The 18974-nt window shown below is 39.5% G+C and overlaps 1 protein-coding gene across 7 annotated transcripts in view; it reads left to right on the top strand.

The window, feature by feature from the left end:
- Positions 1-18974, top strand: part of LOC307197211 (uncharacterized protein) — a 471902-nt gene that overhangs the window by 257547 nt on the left and 195381 nt on the right. For all 7 annotated transcript variants that reach the window (XM_079942947.1, XM_079942946.1, XM_079942945.1 and 4 more), the window contains 3 exons: positions 2870-3060; positions 9088-9212; positions 17571-17785. In XM_079942947.1, coding sequence (XP_079799073.1) covers positions 17634-17785 — 152 coding nt within the window. In that variant the 5' untranslated portion in view covers positions 2870-3060; positions 9088-9212; positions 17571-17633. The remainder of the gene's footprint in view (positions 1-2869; positions 3061-9087; positions 9213-17570; positions 17786-18974) is intronic.

The following is an 18974-nucleotide window of genomic DNA, read 5'->3' as shown; positions in this document are numbered from 1 at the left end:
CGAACCCGTGTCCCCTGCATCGGCAGGCGGACTCTCAACCACTGCGCCACCAGGGAAGCCCAATGTGCATCATTTTAGTATCTTTTTCTCAGATTCTGTGTAGTCCCAATCCCATTGAGAATAATGAAGCAGCCTTCTACATTCATTACAGCAAGTGGCCATTCCAAAGAATAGGGCTTACTGAGAAGCTTCAGGACCTCTGATTTGGGGGCCAGCCTTTCAAGTCTTTACTCAAGTTGCTTTATTGTAGTCTTTCTTGAGGCATTCACCAAATTAAAAGAAAACAAAACAGAACAAACCTAGCTATTGTCTTCCAGAGGAAATCTTCTCACAGATTTTGAATATGTTCTCTTTCTATCCAAGAGCAAATGAAGAGGGGGTTAAGCAGTCTATAAGGCCTTATAAAAACTAGTTTCCCTTTTGAAAAAATGTTATATTCCTCTGATAGAGTAAGTGGAGCTGCAGTTAAGGGTTTAGTATTGTCTAGCCAGGCTGAAAAATATAAATCCATTTCACTTTCTAACATATTTTCTATGTCCCAAAGTTTTGAGTTTAGAGGAGGAGGTGGAAAATCACAGCCTGTTAAAGAATCCTTCATTACCAGAGGATTATTTTATATATATATATATGATATTATATCTATGAATTTATATATATATATATATATATATATATAACTTGTTATATATTTTAACAGGGTAGGAGATATTATTTTCTTAGAAAATGAAAGTCCTTTTTTTTAAAACACTGTCTGGCTTGAATCTAAATTTTTAAATAGCTTACATTTGAACTTCTACTGATAGATTTCATTTCACTGGGACTTTTCAGTAAATACTCATTCTTTGTTTTCTGAGAACTTTTATAACTTGGTATTCCTGTAGTTTCTGTAAAGCTCTGAAATAAAGTTCTGAGATTTGGAGACTCAATTGAATCAACAGCCTAGAGCTCTGATGATATACTCCAGGGAGCACTTTTATTTTATTGGAAGGCATGAGTTTTCTACAGACAGTTTCTCTGTCTGCATATGTATCTATTCGTGTGGCATGTGGCACCTTGAATATATAGGGCTACCTCATTACCATGGGTTACCAGTGAGAACATTACATTGAGCTGAATCTTTCTTTTTTAATATTCTGTCTGTAAGTCGTATCCTGGGAGATCACAAGAGAATAGAAATGGACTAGTCTGGCACAGATTGTCTCATGTTTTTAATGGTCATTTTATATGTATATGTAACCAGTGGGACAAATAGCAAAATGTCAAAAAACACCATATGTCTCAATTGAAGAAAAAATAGGTTAGTGGGCTCAGCTTCTCCCTGTGACCTACTTCCCATAGGACGTGTTTTTGGGTTCTCTTTGTGACAATACACTGGACACGGTTCTTCCAGGATTCTGCAGTTAGGAACATAGCAGATGGTAATTAAAGACTATGGGTGGACATTGGTCTTCTCTCTGTAATAAGAATTTTAACGTAGAAAAGGTATGCTATTTAGGTTGATTGTTCCACTTAATGAGAGAGAATTTAGCCATTTTTTATTCTCATGAGTGTTTGTATGGAATAGAAATACTCTCATGGCCTGGGAGTAGAACCTTTCTGAATAAAGTAGAGAGGACTAAGGACCATATCATAGAAAAGTAGAAATTACTTCTTTGGCAATTTGTATGCATGTAGCTCTCCATTATTCGTGAGCTGCTTCTTTAGTTTTGAATGATCAGTGTCTTTGCTGTTCCTTCTTCTCCCTTCTGCTTCCACCATGTTGGCATTTCACTGCTCATTAATAATTGTGGGAAGAAAAAAGGGAATACATTAACTGATGATTGCATCAATCAATACATAACTTTCCACTGGTATAAAAGTCCTGGTGGCATTTTTAAAAGGCTAAACTACCAGTGGCAGGTGGGGTGGGTTTGTGGTTATTCTTGCCCATCAGCAGAGCATGTGATGGTCCTCTGGCTTTCATGTGGCAAAATTCACACCCCAAATGAATAGGAAATAGATATTATAGATCTTTGAAATTTCTGTTTTGGAGAGAGACGTGAGAAACAATTTTAGGAGAGCAAAGACAGACTTGAGAGTTTTTCGTTATGTGTTTTATGCCTAGCTCCAGTGTCAGTATTGTGTACACACAGGTGGATAATGGCTGTGTGATGGCAGAATAGAATTAGACTTAGACAAGGGTCACCTCACCAACGTATTTGTTATGAACTGTTGTGTTCTATCAGAGCCCAAGAAGCCTTCTCAGACAACCACGATGTAGGTCTAGCACATGGACTAATAGAACGGTCAGTGTGCTCAGGCCAGCCTCCTGGCCTTGTCCATTTAAATGGATGACTTGGGGTGAACTGGCTAGCCTGATTTAAGATTCTCAAATTCTTTGAGCACCATGTGTTTCTGCCCTTGCATGGGATCAAGAATCTCTACAAACCTGTTATGTTGTAGGTTACAGGTTATGCTAGAAACATAAAGATGTATAAAATACCTGGACAGGCAGATTATCGATTGGAGTAAAAAAACATATAATTCTAAGAAAGCTAAATAACAAATCAAGTGCCAAGACGGTGACACAGACATCACAGGCTGGCGGAATGCCTTGAGAGGAAGAGAGAGAACTTGAGTTAGGCCTGAAAGGAGGACTAATGGGAAAGAGGAGGGAGCATTCCAGGCAAGAGCGGCAGGCACAGTAGCCCATACGTGGGAAGGGACATGTCAGTTTTGGGAAGGAAAGGGATCCCCTAGGCTGAGTAGAGTAGAGAGCTCACAGAGGTGATAGGTCAGGAGTGGTAAGAAGGCAGAAGATCTTGACTGCCTACGGTGTTGGGCTTTGCTCAATAGACAGTGAGTACCATTTTTTTTTTTGTTTTTGCAGTACGTGGGCCTCTCACTGTCGTGACCTCTCCCGCTGCAGAGCACAGGCTCCGGACACGCAGGCTCAGCGGCCATGGATCACGGGCCCAGCCGCTCCGCGGCATGTGGGATCTTCCCGGACCGGGGCACGAACCCATGTCCCCTGCATTGGCAGGCGACTCTCAACCACTGCGCCACCAGGGAAGACCGACAGTGAGTATCTTTAAGAGAGTTTACAATTGATTCTAATGTTGGAATCTTTTTTTCTTTCTCTTTCAAAATAAGATATATATATATATATATATATCTAATAAGATATATATATATATCTTATATATCTATATCTCCTTTAGGTCAAAGAATGTGGCAGTGGTTATGAGAAATGAGTCAACTGACTGTTCCCAGTACTAGAGCTTAAAACAGATCGTCCAGCATCATCAGTCAGTCTGTCATGCCCGAAGAGGTGGAGCCAGCAGGCACACCTTTGGTCTATTACTTCCAGAGCTCAAGCTTAACCACTGCCTTGTACCACAAAGCTATGCCAGCTAGAGAAGTTGGGATGGAAGGAACTATCCAGAGGGGATTAGGTTATGGGACAAATTGCATTTCATCTTCTTCATTATTACTAATAAGCATGATGATTGTCTTGCTACCTTCCTTGTGGGCTTTATAGTCTTCAACACGCTTTCAAGTATGTTATATCTCTTGATCCCTGAAACAGCTCTGTTAAGTAGGCAAGAATTTTAAATTATAAAGTTATTTCTGGGCTCCCAATTATCTGTGCAATTAATCCTGGTTGCATATGCAGTACTCTCATTTGTGTTGTCGTAAAAATTATAATGAACAGTTTTCCCTTCCTTTTTCCCAAAATAGTTTAAAATTCAGGACAGGTTGTTGAAATTCTCTTCAAAAGAGTGGGCTTATTTTAGCATTGCTTTTTTCCCTCAGATTTAGATCCCTCATTCCACATCAAAATAAAAGCTTGGATGCCACAAAAAATCATTTAGAACAAGGCACTGTGTCTTTAACACTCCTTAATTACAGCTGGATAAGGTGATGCACTTGGAAATCCTTGGAGAGTAGGCAGGTGATCTGCTACATGTGTTTATTTATCTAAAACAATTTAGCAATTTACAGCCGTATCAACTCTAGTTCGCCTGTTGTGGGGCATTTTCCAGAACTCTTTGATTTGGTTGGTCTGCATCAGATTTTCTTTTCACATCAACTTATCCTCCAAGCAGTATAACTTTTGTTGTTCTTGTTCCCGAGCCCAAAGTTGCCCACACCCCTTGAGTGGATTAAAGATAATGCTGTAAAACACACATTTAAAATTTCAGTCTGCTGCAGACTAACTTCATTGGTATGAAACTTGGACCTCTTCTTTTTAAACACTATTAAATATTCTCTTCATTTTCAAGACAAATATGAATAGAAACACAACCAAACATGTACTGTATTAAAATCATTGATTCACAATATTTAAATTTTCAGCTAGCCTCCAATTAGCAGGCTTTCCAATATTTGAACAGAAGACCATTTTAATGTAATTACAAACACATTTTAGGCATCTAAATTTTTTGCATAATTAGTTCCCTATTAAACTATTTATGTAGCCCTTTTTCCATCAGAAACAGAGAAAGCAGAACAATTTTATTCCTTACTGTTACAATAATTAACTATGCAAGTAGAACAGCATATTAATAGAGTATAATTTGTTTACATTTAAAAGAAAATTGTGTTAGATTAGCATAGCAAAAGACTATTTCCATATCCAGGCAGTAATATGCAGGCCTAATAGCAATTTACAGTGTAGTTAAAGAATATTATTAATAAAGTAATACAGTGTAATTCTGTTTGCCCCACCATATTTCACAATGTCCTTAATTACAGCTAATTCCGTGGAGACTAATTTGGGGGTTATTAGGCAGTAGACACAGGAATCTTAAATACAACCTTTGCTAATAATGAATCTAGAAGTTACCATAGAACTTGTTCTTTTAAAACATAGGTACAAGATGAGTATTTGTATTTTCTCCCCAGGGTGGAATCTATAAACATACACGTATGTAATTGATATCTAAAAACAAGCTTTTCTGGATCCAGTGTTTTGTTAACTACTCAATGAGAGGCTTACTGTAAATAAATATAGTTCAGGTAAGATGGGATAGAGATTAGCAATTAGGTAACAATTTAGATGGGTAATTCTTTTAGGTGAAAATTTTCATTTATTAATGGCTTGATTTTTTTCAACCAAAGGAATGATGGAAGTGACTATACTATGTGGTGTGTTCGTGTTTTTCCCTGAATGGAAGTTAGTAATACCTCCTGCATTTCACCCGTCACTGTGCTCAATGCTTTATATGTACATAATCTTCAGTCCCCAAGGTAACCCTGTAATGTTGGTCATGTTTAATCCATTTTCCAGATGAGGAAACTGAGTCTTATCCCAAGGGGTTCACTAGAGACCACACAATTAGGAAGCAGTCAGAGAAGAGTCTACCCAAGAGGTAGTATATCCTCAAAGCTCACACTCTCCAGATGTCACGCTGTTTCCCTTTTAGGATATACACCCTTGATCTTTCACAAGTGGGTTGAAAACCAATACCCTAAGTTTTGTTGCCCTTTTGGTAGCACTTCAATATATGCCCCTAGTTTTGAACTGGATGTGTATAGATGTCAAAGTGGATAATAACAAGTCTAAAAACTGTGTAAAATTCAATACAGGCAAAAGTAGGATTATGTTCAGATTTCTCCTTTAATACATCTATTTATTGATACTTGTTTCTTTTTTTAAAGAAAACATGGGTGATGCATGTGCATAAAATTGCTCTATTAACTCCAAGGGATGGGATTCCAGTTTTGGTTTTGCCTATTACAAAAGTGTCATTGTACTCCCTACTTTGTTTCAACAGAAAGAACAGGTATCTGATAGTGCTTTGGATCGGGTTGGCGGCAGCCTCTCTGGTACTGGGTTATCTACTGAGCTCCTGGGGCTGCGGCCCCTACCAAATCCAACCTTCTAGTTCAAGCCAAAATGTGGAGGCCTTGCAAGACTCTTGGGAGCACAGATGCTTGTATTTCCCTCCCTCTCTTAGACTGATAAGATATTCCATCACTTTGATAGTGAAAGTGTTGTCCCAAATAAAGGCAGGGTCTATTCTCTGACTGCAGCTATTAAGCTGAAATCTTATCAGTCACAACGGGGCAGGAGACCCACCAGCTCTCATACTGAGTTAATCAAATTAGAAGGTATTTGTCATTCTCTCCCTAGCTAGCAGGAAAGTAAGTTTCACTGAAGCATTTGGGTCACACCCTTGGTATCTAAGAATGATCACCCTGTAAGATAAATTTACAGCATTCAGTTGCTTTGGAGCATTACGTTTTGAATAGGTTTTTGCGTAGAGTGAACCTGTTTAAGGCAACTTTAATATTTTGTAAACGGCTTTTCCACTTTCAGGATCAGCATCCGCGTTGTCACGTGGTAACCCTGGCAAAGTCGCCCCTCATGTCAGAGGGGAACCTGGAAAAAAACTGGATGAATGTTTTCTCAAAAGCAATCACTTTGATTTTTTTCAAGTGGGTCTTGTTTTCACTGTAAAATAGTGTCCAGTTCTGACAGGCATTACGCAGTAGTGGCAGCCTTATCTTGAACGGAAACAGCAAGATTAATCAGCCTCCAAAATGACTGGTTTCTACAAAGGTGTTTCTCTCATTCACTTTTTTTCTGTCCTTTTTACCAATGACTTTGCAGCTGTTTCTCAGGTCCGGCCAAGTTCTTGCTTTTTTTTCTTTTTATGCAGTTGACTATCTGGGACTCACATCTTCCTGTAGCAATACTCCTGAAACAAGCTCGACGCTCTTGGTATGCTCTCAGACATTCAACACATGAAGAAAAGCCTCCTACAATTTCCATGTGGTACAGACTTGGAGCATTTCATTCTCAAGTTCTGCTGTCTGTACTTAGGTGCAGGGTTTCAGAAGGATTTGAATGTGGGAGAGATTCACAGGTTAATTGAAGAACCAGCAAATCGTATGACGGGCTCTTTCCAAGTTGATATTCTCCATCTCACACCTGGACTACACATGATTTTCATGGCCATTTGATAACGTTTGGAAAATTGCTCCCCTCCAAAGAAAAAATCAAAAAACAAAACAAACAAACCTACCAGAAGAGAAATTCAGTGGCCCTCTCTACCATTGATCCCTTTATTTCCTCTTTTGTTGATTCTATAAGAAAGAAGCTACATGAGTGCTTCGTTTTCATTTTAGAATTAAAATTCAGAATATGATGAAATTATCTCTGTGTTACATTAGTGCACATGTCTGAGGCTTTTCAGGTTACAGACGGCCCAAATTTGACAATTCTAAAAATATTCATACTGATCATTTCCGTTTTTCCCATATTTCTGACTTCCTGAAAAAGAAGCCATCATTATAATGGCGGACCCAGATGAGCCTGAGAAGTTCCTGAGCTTATGGAACTCTACTACCCTGAGGGTTGTTGGGAAGTCTGTACTTTCGTTTTTATTCATTTTATTTTTTTACATTTTTCCGCCCTTCCATCCAAAGTTGCCTAGTCAAATATAATCTTTGTGCTCACAAATAAATTCAAATGGCTTGCTACTGTTTGTCCCAATTTTCATTTGGGCCCTTCGAATCTAGCTTTCTTTTTGTAAAAGCCACATTTTACATTCATAACCATTGCATGTTTTGCTCATTTAACCCTGTTCCCACACTCCACTCCAAATGCATTATGGACTGACCCCACATGTCAGCACTATAGCATTGTACAGTAAATAGAGTGTTTTGCTTCATAAATCAAGCATAGAACTTATAAGCCAACTTCAGCATAAAAAAAGTCACTGAAATAATATGGCCCAGCTGCTGGAGATAGACGTTGTATTCATAAAGCTAGCCTTAAATTACTGACATTGAAATCCATATCTGACAAAGCTCACACTATTTTGGAGGATTCTGAGTAATCCTCATGAAATTCCAAATTTCTCTTTTGTTGTTTTGAAGGAGATTCATTTTTAAAAGGAAAGAGGGTTAGATTTTGTTCTCTCTGCAGTATCTTTGATGGTATCAGAAAGGTGTACTGAAGTGGCTGGTTCATCTCATTATGGAAGTCACTTTGCAAATCATCTATTTTTTCTTTGGGAACCTGCTCTCTAGGGCTTAGCGCTCTTATTTTTATTGTGTCCATCAGCAGTAAAATGCAAAGGTGATTTGGAAAACTCAGGTTTGGATTTCTCTCCCATCTAAATCAGATCCAACACTAACATCTCATCGAGGGCATCCAAAGATAGGAGCTAGTCTTATTTCAAGCAGCAATTTGTATTTCTGTGTTGGAAAAAAAAAAAAAGAAAGTCTAAAAGCCCCACAATTGGCAGGACTTCCTGCTTTCCCTGTTCTCTGTTCATCTCTCCTTATAGATAGAAATTTTAGCATTCAAAATTTAAAAATATGCCACCCCCCCCCAAAAAAAACAGACATTTACAGTGCTCTCTCCAAAAACATGCTTTGAACACCACCTATAATGGGAACACCTTGTCCATGGTGAATTTTCAGCGTATCAGCTAGTGTAGGCCATAATCTCTTTAGCCAACATGATTTACTGAAATAAATTAAAATCATTTTATTTTCCCATTAAATTTTACTATCCCCACCTCACACACACAAAAAAAAATCTGTTTTTTTAAAGCACAAAACCAAATGCTTATAACAAACGTAATTACAATAGTATAAGAATTAACGAGAGATGGGAAAAGCTAATGTCTATATCTTTCACGCAAGTGGATTAAAACCCATCACCGCTTGTTAAAAGCATTTATCTGCTACCTGTAAAATGAGTTAGACTAGTTTCTTTTTTTTGTTGTTTGTTTGTTTTTAATTTTAATGCCCTTACTACAGGTACTTTCTTTGTTCACCCAAGATAGAAAGTCCAACTTGAATTATGTTCCGGCGTAAATTGTCTTCTGGAATTCAACTACTTCTTTTTGGAAAGTAGCAGTATCTTCAGATTAACCTCAGTTAACACGAATGGACTAAAAAAAATTGTTCAAAAAATTATGTAGTTCAAAAATTGTCAGATTTGTTGAAATGAATAATGTGTTTGGATTTTTGGAAGACCTTTATAAATTTTGAACCTCCTGCAGTTCCATTTGGTGTAAAGAATTATACTATAAACAAGGGACTCCATCTGTACTTTTGAAATAACTATTCGGTTTTCCATTTCAGACAAATTGACATGACAAACTGAAAAGCAGAAGTTGGTGTTCAAAGAAGTTCAAGAGTAAACATTTAGTCAATTCATCTGCTCGGACTGAGAGAGCCTCAGTGGACAGGGGTCCAGGATTCTGAAGGTAGGTTCTCGATTGGTGGTGAAGATTCTCTGTATTCTCTTCCCAGCTGCCTCAGGTCACATGCAGAATGTGAGTCTATTCATAGGGTCCTCACTATTTCTGGGTATTGTGTACACGTCTTGCTACATTTATGAATGAGGAAATAATTTATATTAAAATTTCATATACTACCTTTAGTTTTGTTTTTTTTTTCTGGTCCTTTTCACTGATGATCTAGACCACTGTTTGGTCTCCGTATTTGACAGAGGGGCTAAGAAATTGCATTTCTGAGAAAAGGAATAAGATACTAATGGCTGTTGGAAACTTCTTTGATAGGGCTCAGCAAGACAAGTTCTAGAAGGCTCTTTTAGTTATATTACTTTCCAGTTCAGCTTGACGGGAAGTTACAGAGCTCCAATACACAGGTTTTGTCATAGGTGCTCTGTGATCTGCTCATAGCACGATCAGCACTTTTTTTCATGTGGGGTGCTGTGCCATTGCTACAGATTTGGGAGGGTGGGGGGATTCTGCTTTGAGCAACTCTGGTTTGAGTCATCCAGTAGGATGAGCCGTTAAAGCAAGAGCTCTTATAGCCTTCTCCAGTTACGGTTTTCAGTGACGTGGTTGCTTACATTTAAATTAATTACAATTAAATAAAAGGAAAAATATAGCCTGCTGCTCTTGTTTGAAGAAGCTGAGAGGTTTCCAGAGGTTTTCTGTTTGAGGGACCCTGAGGTCTGGAGGAGTGAGACATTGAGGCAAGCATCCTGGAGGAGGTTAGGAAGATCACTAATAAGGGGCTTGCATGAGGAACTTCATCAGGCAAAGCTAGACCAGAGATACAATTTTGTGGATATTTTATTATGTACCTATTGACGAATGTCCATAGCTATGTACCTTTGGTTTGGCTGGCAGTCATCCTCATGGTTTCTGGTTGGTCTGATAATGTTTTGCTTTCATAGGTCTCCTGATACTTGACTCTCTTCTCCACTCCCCTCTCTTTTCTCCTTTTTATGATCCTTACAAAGCCATTTTTGTTTGTGTTCTAGGTTGCTTTTCATTTTTTTATTTGTCAGCTCTCTTCGTGGCCAGTCAACTCTACTAGACTTGTTGTGGCAGTCTCTAAAGATGGCTGCCACAAATCCTCCTCTCCCTATATGCACATGACACACCTCTCATTGCAAGCTAAGGTCTAGTTCCCTTCTTCTTGAATCGGGGCTGGCCTTGTGACTTACTTGGCTGATAGAATGTGGAAGAAAAGATATTGTGCTAGCTCTAAGCCCAGCCTTTAAGAGGTCTAAAAGCTTCCTCTTTCCTTCTTGGATCCCAGTCCCATGTAAAAAGTCACACTACCCTGAGACTACCATGTTTGAAGAAAGCCTAGACTTGAGGGAAGAGAGGGAGATACTCAGCCAGCCCCTAGCTGTTTCAGCTGCCATAGCTGACGCATGAGATGGGAGAGTGAAGGAGCCATCTTGGATCTTCCGGTCCCAGCAAACACCATGTGGAGGAGAACAGCTACACAGCTTACCCAGCCTAGACTACGAAATTGTGAGAAAATTTGTCGTTGCAGTTTTAAGCTGCTAAGTGTTGGGGTGTTTTGTTAGGCAGCAATAAATAATTAAAACACCTGCTTAAAACTTGTATCCATAATCCACTGTGATATTTTAGAGCTGTGTGATCCAATATGGTATCGGCCAAATATGGTTGCCTAAATTTAAATTAATTAAAATGAAAGAAAGGAAAAATGCAGTGTCTTGGTTTCACTAGCCACATATGAGCTCAGCAGCTCATATGTGTATCTAATCTGTTCATGGCACGGCTATGGGGCTATGAATGAAAAGATGACCCAGGAGTGTCCTTTCTCAAAGAGTCTTGGCTGAAGAGAGGAGAAGACCTTGTCCTGGAAGGAAAGGGACCCCAGAACTGCCCTTCAGAGGCTGTCTCTCAACTCAGTGAAGTAATGTCAAGAGGCAGATTAGTTCTCTGCTTGACCGTGCTTGACTCATTGTACCTTGTCCTTATTTCCGTGGGCGTTAGCATCATGGTTTTTTTCTGTTTTTGCCACTTTTCCCTTTATCCTGCCTCATCTGTGGCTATCAGAGAAACAGCCATCCTTCATTGTTTTCAGATGAAGGTGTATATTCAGCAGTATGCCCAGTGCATGATGTAAGAAATATCTTTGTTGAAAATAGTATGCACATAGATTTACGGAAGTGAGTAAATATGCTATATTAGAATATTTTTGCAGTATTTTGTAATCACCATGACCTCAAATCACCAGTAAAGATATCAATGAATCTGATAGAACAGTTTGAATGTAGGAATCTCTTTTCTAGGAAATCAAATTAAGCACTATCGTTATTAACAGATAAAGTTTACTGAGCGTGTACTACATGCCGGCTATTGGGCTACAAGCCTCATAGGCACTATCTTACTTAATCCTCTCTAGGAAGTAGGTGTCAGTTATCATTTACAAGTTTCAAATGGGAAGATTGCTACTTAATAACATGCCTAAATTCATCCAGCTAAAAGGAGACTGGGCTAGGACTGAAATGTAGGCAGTGTGGCCCCAGGGTTTCTCTCTTAGCCATCCTGTTTCCTTGGTCTATGATTGAAAACAAAAACCAAAAAACAAATCTAAAGATGTGAGAGTCTTCTTCTCTCTCCACCCACAAGAGGCAATGTTAAGACTCAGGTTCTCCAAGGGATAAGCCCAGTAACCATATCCATGACCAAAATAATGGTCATGCCTGACAGCACAGGATCCTTCCATTCTGACTAAATGCTGATGCGACACGTCTTCTGTGGGCCGAGACCCTGTTTCCCAAAGAGGCTCCACCACCTACAAGCCCTGTGACTCTCTGAGCTAATGGACCAGAGGCTGCTTTTGTTTCTCCTGTCTCCATCAGTCTGTGCAGCTCTTTATTCCTCATGTTTTCAGCTCCCTCTTTTAAAAAGCTGTGACTTGATATCTGCAGCCTCTTCATTCTCCCAGACTCTCCCTGTCTACTGCGACCCTTAAGCTCCTTTTGGCAGGAACAACCTCTCATGAGATCTGCCTTAGCACCTAGTGTTGGATAATTGGATTGAACTAAATTATCTCAAGATTGCTGTTACCTCTCATTTTATCGCTAAACAAACTCTTGAAAGTACATCTCCCTCTCCACGAAGAAAGCATTTCGGTGCTAAATAATAGTAATTAATAGATCTTCATCAAGAGGTAGAGAGCAAATCCAGAAAGTAAGAGAAAGAGAGAGTGGTCAGGAAAGTGCCAGGAAGGGAGCCAGGGGAAAGCAACCAGGTAGCGCTTTGAGGCTGGACAGAAGCTGGGGGTGTCCTGGGTGGTTGGGAGCAAGACAAGTATTACCCTAGAAATGGACACATGGGGACAGATGTTCATGCTTTTATTTAAAAACATTTATTTACCACACCTTATATGTCAATTACTGAGCTACGAGGATAAACAAGACACAACCCTCTTTGCTGAGGACTTATATCTGGTAGGGGAGAGAATGATCTAACAAATAAGTTCAATAATGCTAAAGAGTGTACAGATTACCCTGAGGATACAAAGAGAGGGGTCAGTTTGATGGAGCAGGTTAAGACAGCCTTCAGCGAGGAGGTGTCACCTAGGTATGGGGCAGGAGGACATTCCAGGTAGAACATGGAAACAGGAAGCAGGCAAGGCACAGATACTCCAAAGCAAGGACGGCAGGGCTGGTTTCGGCTGCAGAACAGAGCACCACTGGGGTGTGAGTCACAAAGATTGGGCTGGAGGGATTGAAGGGCAGAGCTGTTTGTGAAGGGCCAAAAGCCAAGGCAGAGCCCTGGAGTCCCACACGGCAGTCCAGAGGCCAGGAAGCGGGGGGAGAAAAGGAGAGCTCTGTCCAGATGACCCAGACGCTCTCTAACATCAAAGCATCAAGCATCCCATCAAAGCTTGTTGCTTTTTTCCCCAGTAATTTCAATTGCAATAAACGTTTATGGAGCATTTACTGCGTGTCTGACACTATGCTTAGCTCTTCACGTGTAAGAAGGGTTGTGTTTAAACCAGCTGTATGGTTGGAAGCTGAAGAGGATTCAAAGGAGACATTACTTTTTAAACTCAAGTACCTGAAAAATCTGTGACTTATTTCACTTAGCATAATGCCTTCCAAGTCCACCCATGTTGCGGCAAAAGGCAAAATTCCATTCTTTTTTATGGCTGAGTAGTATTCCTATATATATATATATATATACACACCATGTACAAAAAAGAAGCAGACTCACAGATATAGAGAACAAACTAGTTGTTACCAGTGTTGGGGGTGCGGAGGGTGGGGTGGGCAATAGATAGATGGGGGAGTGGGAGGTGCAAACTATTGGGTGTAAGATAGGCTACAAGGACGTATTGTACAGCACGGGGAATAGAGCCAGTATTTTGTAATAACTGTAAATGGAGTGTAACCTTTAAAAATTGTATAAAAAATAAAATTTTAAAAAAGGACCTGAAAATGTATATGGGAAGATAAGAAAATGTGTAAGAAATAACCACATGATGATATAAAAAATATAGGGTTAATTGCTGGTATATATCCTGAAAGTCACAAGGAGGATGGGGGTCCTTTTCCTCTGCAAGAAGTCTTTGCAACTTAACATCTTGTTACTCTTTAAAACACAGGGCAGGGCTTCCCTGATGGCGCAGTGGTTAAGAATCCGTCTGCCAATGCAGGGGACATGGGTTTGAGCCCTGGCCCGGGAAGATCCCACACGCCGCGGAGCAACTAAGCCCATGTGCCACAACTACTGAGCCTGCGCTCTAGAGCCCGCGAGCCAGAACTACTGAGCCCATGTGCTGCAACTACTGAATCTCGCATGCCTAGAGCCCATGCTCCACAACAAGAGAAGCCACCGCAATGAGAAGCCCAAACATAGCAATGAAGAGTAGCCCCCGCTCGCCACAATTTGAGAAAGCCCGCGCGCAACAACGAAGACCCAGTGCAGCCAAAAAAATCAATCAATCAATCAATTTATTTATAAAAAAAAAACAAAACACCGGGCAGCTTGATGCTCTAGGGGGCCCAAAGTGACATGGAGATTTGCTTAATGAACACATTGCAGAGACAGGAGCTAAATACTGTTTGACTTCATGCTGTTGTGTTTACTCATCTCTCCTCTATAAACCAGAGGGTTCAAAGATGATTGAAGTCTAGAAACTGACAGGATGTAAATAGTTAATAGTCAAACCTAGTGCCCACTCTGAATCTTTCGAGGCAGCCAGTAAATTGAACGCAGTAGCAAGAAAACAGCCACTTCTGCTCACCCATGGAAACAGTCAAGCTGCCATAATTTGCACAAGGTGCAAGTAACAGATCAGCCTTTCAGAGGACCCTGCACACACTGCACATTGCTGCAGTCTCACCTCGGCCACAGAGCCTCTGCCTCACAGCTGGGCTGAAGGAATTAGCTTGCACCCCAGAATATTAATGTCAGCATCTTTTATCACATGGGCTGGGGATTTGCAACCATTTGAAAAAACCACCAACTCTGCTCAGGATTATCTGTGATTTAGAGAAAGGGGCAAAGTTATTTAAAAAAAAAAAAAAAACCACAACTGTCTGTCATCAAACGCATGGATGAGAGTCTCTGTGTAAGAAAATGTAAGTCGAAATATTTGGGATGCTTTCTTATTTCTAAGCAGTCGTGACAACGGAAAAGCAAAACAGAAGAGCAAAAAACTCCAGAAGGTGCTTTGGCCAAAGAATGAAAGGAATGCTTCCCCACTTCTACCCATCCCCCCAAACCCACCTTGCTATGAATTGCATCACCTAGGCAGAGAAATAACATAAAATGCTTTTGGATTGTGTGCTGCTATTTCTTATATCTTACCAAGCTTGGTAGGACCGGATAATAGTTTAAACAGGAAGATTCAGGGAAAGGTGGAGAACTCGGGGATAGGAATAAACTGGAGGTGTTAGAAGCCCCTACTTAGTCAAGGAGGTGGAGCCATGCCAGTAGCCAGGAAAGGACTCAGGGCAGCAGAAGCCAACAAAATACAACAGAGAGAAGCCGACTTTGGCATTGAGACAAGGCCATCGGGCACAAAACATCTCAGACTTCTCAGACTAGGAACCAGCAAGAACCCAGCCTCAGGTCTGGCAGGTTCTTACTTGTCACCAAATTCCAGAGTTAAAGCCATGTCTCTCCAAGCTTGGCACATGCCATCAGGGGCTGCCTTAAAATCAACTGGATTGCTTTATCAAGCTATCAAAAGTCAGTCAAGTGTGCTCTCTGCCCTCCAGCAGTGACCATTCTAAGACAACAGGATATTCACATCAGATACTCAACGGCAGTAATAATCCATCCCAATGAAACTCATCACAGCACAAATTTTATATACTTATATTTTTTAAAAAGGGCTTCAAAATGAAATTCCAGTACAACTTGTCTCATATGAATAATGTTCTTACCAAGGTCTTAATCTAGATAAATCATTTTCTTAAATGTTTCGAATATGCAATATTTGGTGCTTATCATGATATGTCTTAATTGCATCCTGTCATAACACCTGCTAATCCTGCCCTTTGACTTTTTAGGAATCTTTATAGGCTCCTTCCTTATTCATTATCCTTGTTTTATAATCTCTTGAATACTCCCAGCTTTGTGCTCATAGGTACATAATTTTTTAAAGAAGAGGTGAATTAATGAATTCTGTAAGCTACCAGCAGTTCCATAATTGTTATCTAGCAGTGATGTAGTAAATAGCATAAAATTTGAGGTTCAATACTGGACTTTCCACTTATCAGCTGAATTACCATAGGAAGTTTACTTAAATTTCCTCTGCCTCAGTTTTCTCATCTGTACAATAGGGATAATGACAATTATCTCAAAAGTAGGTCATGAGGATCAATGGAGATAATAGACATAAATGACTTGATATCATCTCTTTCACAGAGTGAGTTTCCAATAAATGTCAGTTCTTGCCCTTGGATTTCAGGAAATAATGGTTGATAAAGATGAAATTAAGGGGCTGTTCTGGCCAAAGTTTCATATTTATGATATTTTCTGGATTAAGACAAGATTGGTAGAAAGTTAAGTGCCCAGCTTACACATAGACGTATCATTCTAGTATATATTTAATCAATTAATATATTTTGTCGTGTCCTTTTCTTGTCTGAGGAGGAAGCTTTTGTAGAAGGCGGCAGAGTGAATGGTTGGAGCATATTATTGTTTGGTTGAAAACACCTTACTCAAAACTGCAGGTACAAGCTACGTATGGCAGCTTAAATCACTAGCTTCAAACTCTGTTAATTCCAGGCCAGGGGAGTCATTCGGGGACAATGGATGCTCTGAACATCTGGATGATGAGGAGATGTCTACTCCTACTTCCAGGGACAAAGACAATATTTCTAAAAGACTGCATGAGCTCTCATTTGCAAAGTCTCATCAGTTTGGGACTTGATCCGTGACACGAAAGTAAACCTTTGTCCTTTCTGCTAACATACCAAGCAGAGGAACAGCAGGCCCACATGAAAAGGTGGCATATTTACCATCGTAACAAAACACACGATTTTTCAGGAAGGGGAGTTGCATATATTTTTCATAAAACAACATACTTGCCATGCCAGCATGGGCAGGTATTCTTCAGGCTGAACCTCAATTTCCTTAATCCCCTTTCATTATTGCCTTAATCCCCTCTGGGCAGTACACGGTTAAGCCCATCCCAGTTACTGCAGGATTTTGAAATTTAAGAGCAAGAAAACAAACAAGTAGACAGGCATATAAAGAAACAGTCTATAAATCCATCTTTCTTCTTTTTATACAGCATCTCTCCCACCCAAGCATCAAAATTATTTGGAAGTCAGTCAGGGATGGACAACAAAGTTTAATGAGTCCTCTTGTGAATTTGAGACGTGCACAGTACTTTACTGTATTGAATCTCAGGGCTTTTGAGATTGGTCCATAACCAGCCAAAGAGAAATTATTGACACTAGCACCAAGGTAGTTCCTGTAAAATAGAACTTCTTAAAAACATATTGAATCTTAACAATATAATTGACAAGCCACCACTAAAGTTGTAAAACTAATGAGCCATGATGTTTGTAAGAATGTGCTTTAAAAATTGAAGAGTGCCTTATCATTTGGTCTATATTTCATGATCAAATGCCTACAACCAGAGAGACAAATGACCTCTCCATTCTCATGTCTTGCTATTCCCAGTAAAGCCCCAGTGATGTTTTCCTTGTGCAAAGATCTTAGACTGTACACTTCAATTGGCAAATGTTACACCAACCAAGGGCTTTATTATATTATGTTTCTTGCCTCTTTTGTTTCTTTTCATTTTTTTAATAGAAACCCTCTCTTCCTTTATGCGTGTATGCTTATCTTCCCAACTAGATTATGAACTCTTCAGAAGATCACAGACAATGTCTAAACTCTTATTGACCTTCATCTGTGGCAATGGCATACTCTGCAAAAAGCACGCAGTTAATAAAATTGATTTTGTTTCCTGTCTGCACCACCTACATTGGAAACACCTACATTTCACTCCCCATTTCTGGAGCCAGATGGAATATCGTCTTGATGTGGGTCTCTACAAGAATGGGACGAAGGTATTTCTGATAATGGTGGAAGAAGCTGTCCTCTCCTGTCCCCTCCTGTCCCCACCTGGCCTCCAGTACTACCTACCCGATATGATACCATGTGACACCCCAATACCATTGAGGAAAAGTCAAAAGATGGAAAGACCAGATACGTGATAGAGCACAAAACATCGTGATACACAAAATGAGCTACACAAACTGAAATTTAAATCACAGTCTGTTGTCCCATGAAAGTGCAAAAATTGCTAATTCTTCTTCAATATGGGAACTTCAAATAAAGAAAAACTAGTTATACCATTTTGTGGCGCATCCATCAGACTATGTTTCGTGGCCGACTCCCAGCCATTTTAACCATGCTATGCCTCTATTTGGGTAGATATTATTATAGTTAGTAAGATCTTTTGAAAGTTTGCTAGTAAAAAGGGCCTCTTCTTTCCATTTCTTGATTGGACAGGCAGTGAATAATCTGTGGAAATATTATTTCACTGATAGGTGACCATACTGTAGCAAGAAAATTTTTTTAAGTTTTTTCTCTTAGTGAGTGATTGGGTCTCACTGAATTCATCCACTGGAACCGAGTGTCAGGTGTGCTTGCTCCTTACTTTATTCTTTATTATTTAATACAGTTCATAGAATTATAGAATCGGAATAGAATTCAAGAAGTCCAGTAGAGCCTTCTGGTCTCAGGGAAGACACTCTGAAACGATGTCAAACAGAATTGTTTATTGAGTCCATATGGCCTAAAATGGCAAGAGCAGAATATACTCTCGCCCAGGGTATATCCTAGATATCTCTTCTTCCCTCCCTTATCTATGTATATTTCAACTTGGTTTAGAAGGAATTCATTTCATTCAGCATGCATTCCTCCTTACCAAGCTTTTTTGGATGTTTCAATACATTGTTGTCTTCCAGATAAAACAGTTTTATCTCTTTATAAACTATGGGACCTATTTAAATGCCTTTCTGATATCTTTCCCTTAAATATAAATGCTATGTATGTCTTGTTAGTTTATAGTTTTGTGGGATTTTTCTCCTGATCTTTCAATGACTTACTTAAAAAGATACTGATTTTAAAATATTAGCTCTATTCCTTAAAAAATTGTATTAATAAAGGTAATGCAATCACATTAAGGATGGCATGGCAAACGCAGAAAAAAAATATAATCAGCACGAGTCCCACCATAGGACAATCCCTACT

This window comes from Stenella coeruleoalba, assembly GCF_951394435.1.
Source record: "Stenella coeruleoalba genome assembly, chromosome: 14".
Classification (NCBI taxonomy): domain Eukaryota; kingdom Metazoa; phylum Chordata; class Mammalia; order Artiodactyla; family Delphinidae; genus Stenella; species Stenella coeruleoalba.
This window is presented reverse-complemented; position numbering and strand designations above follow the sequence as displayed.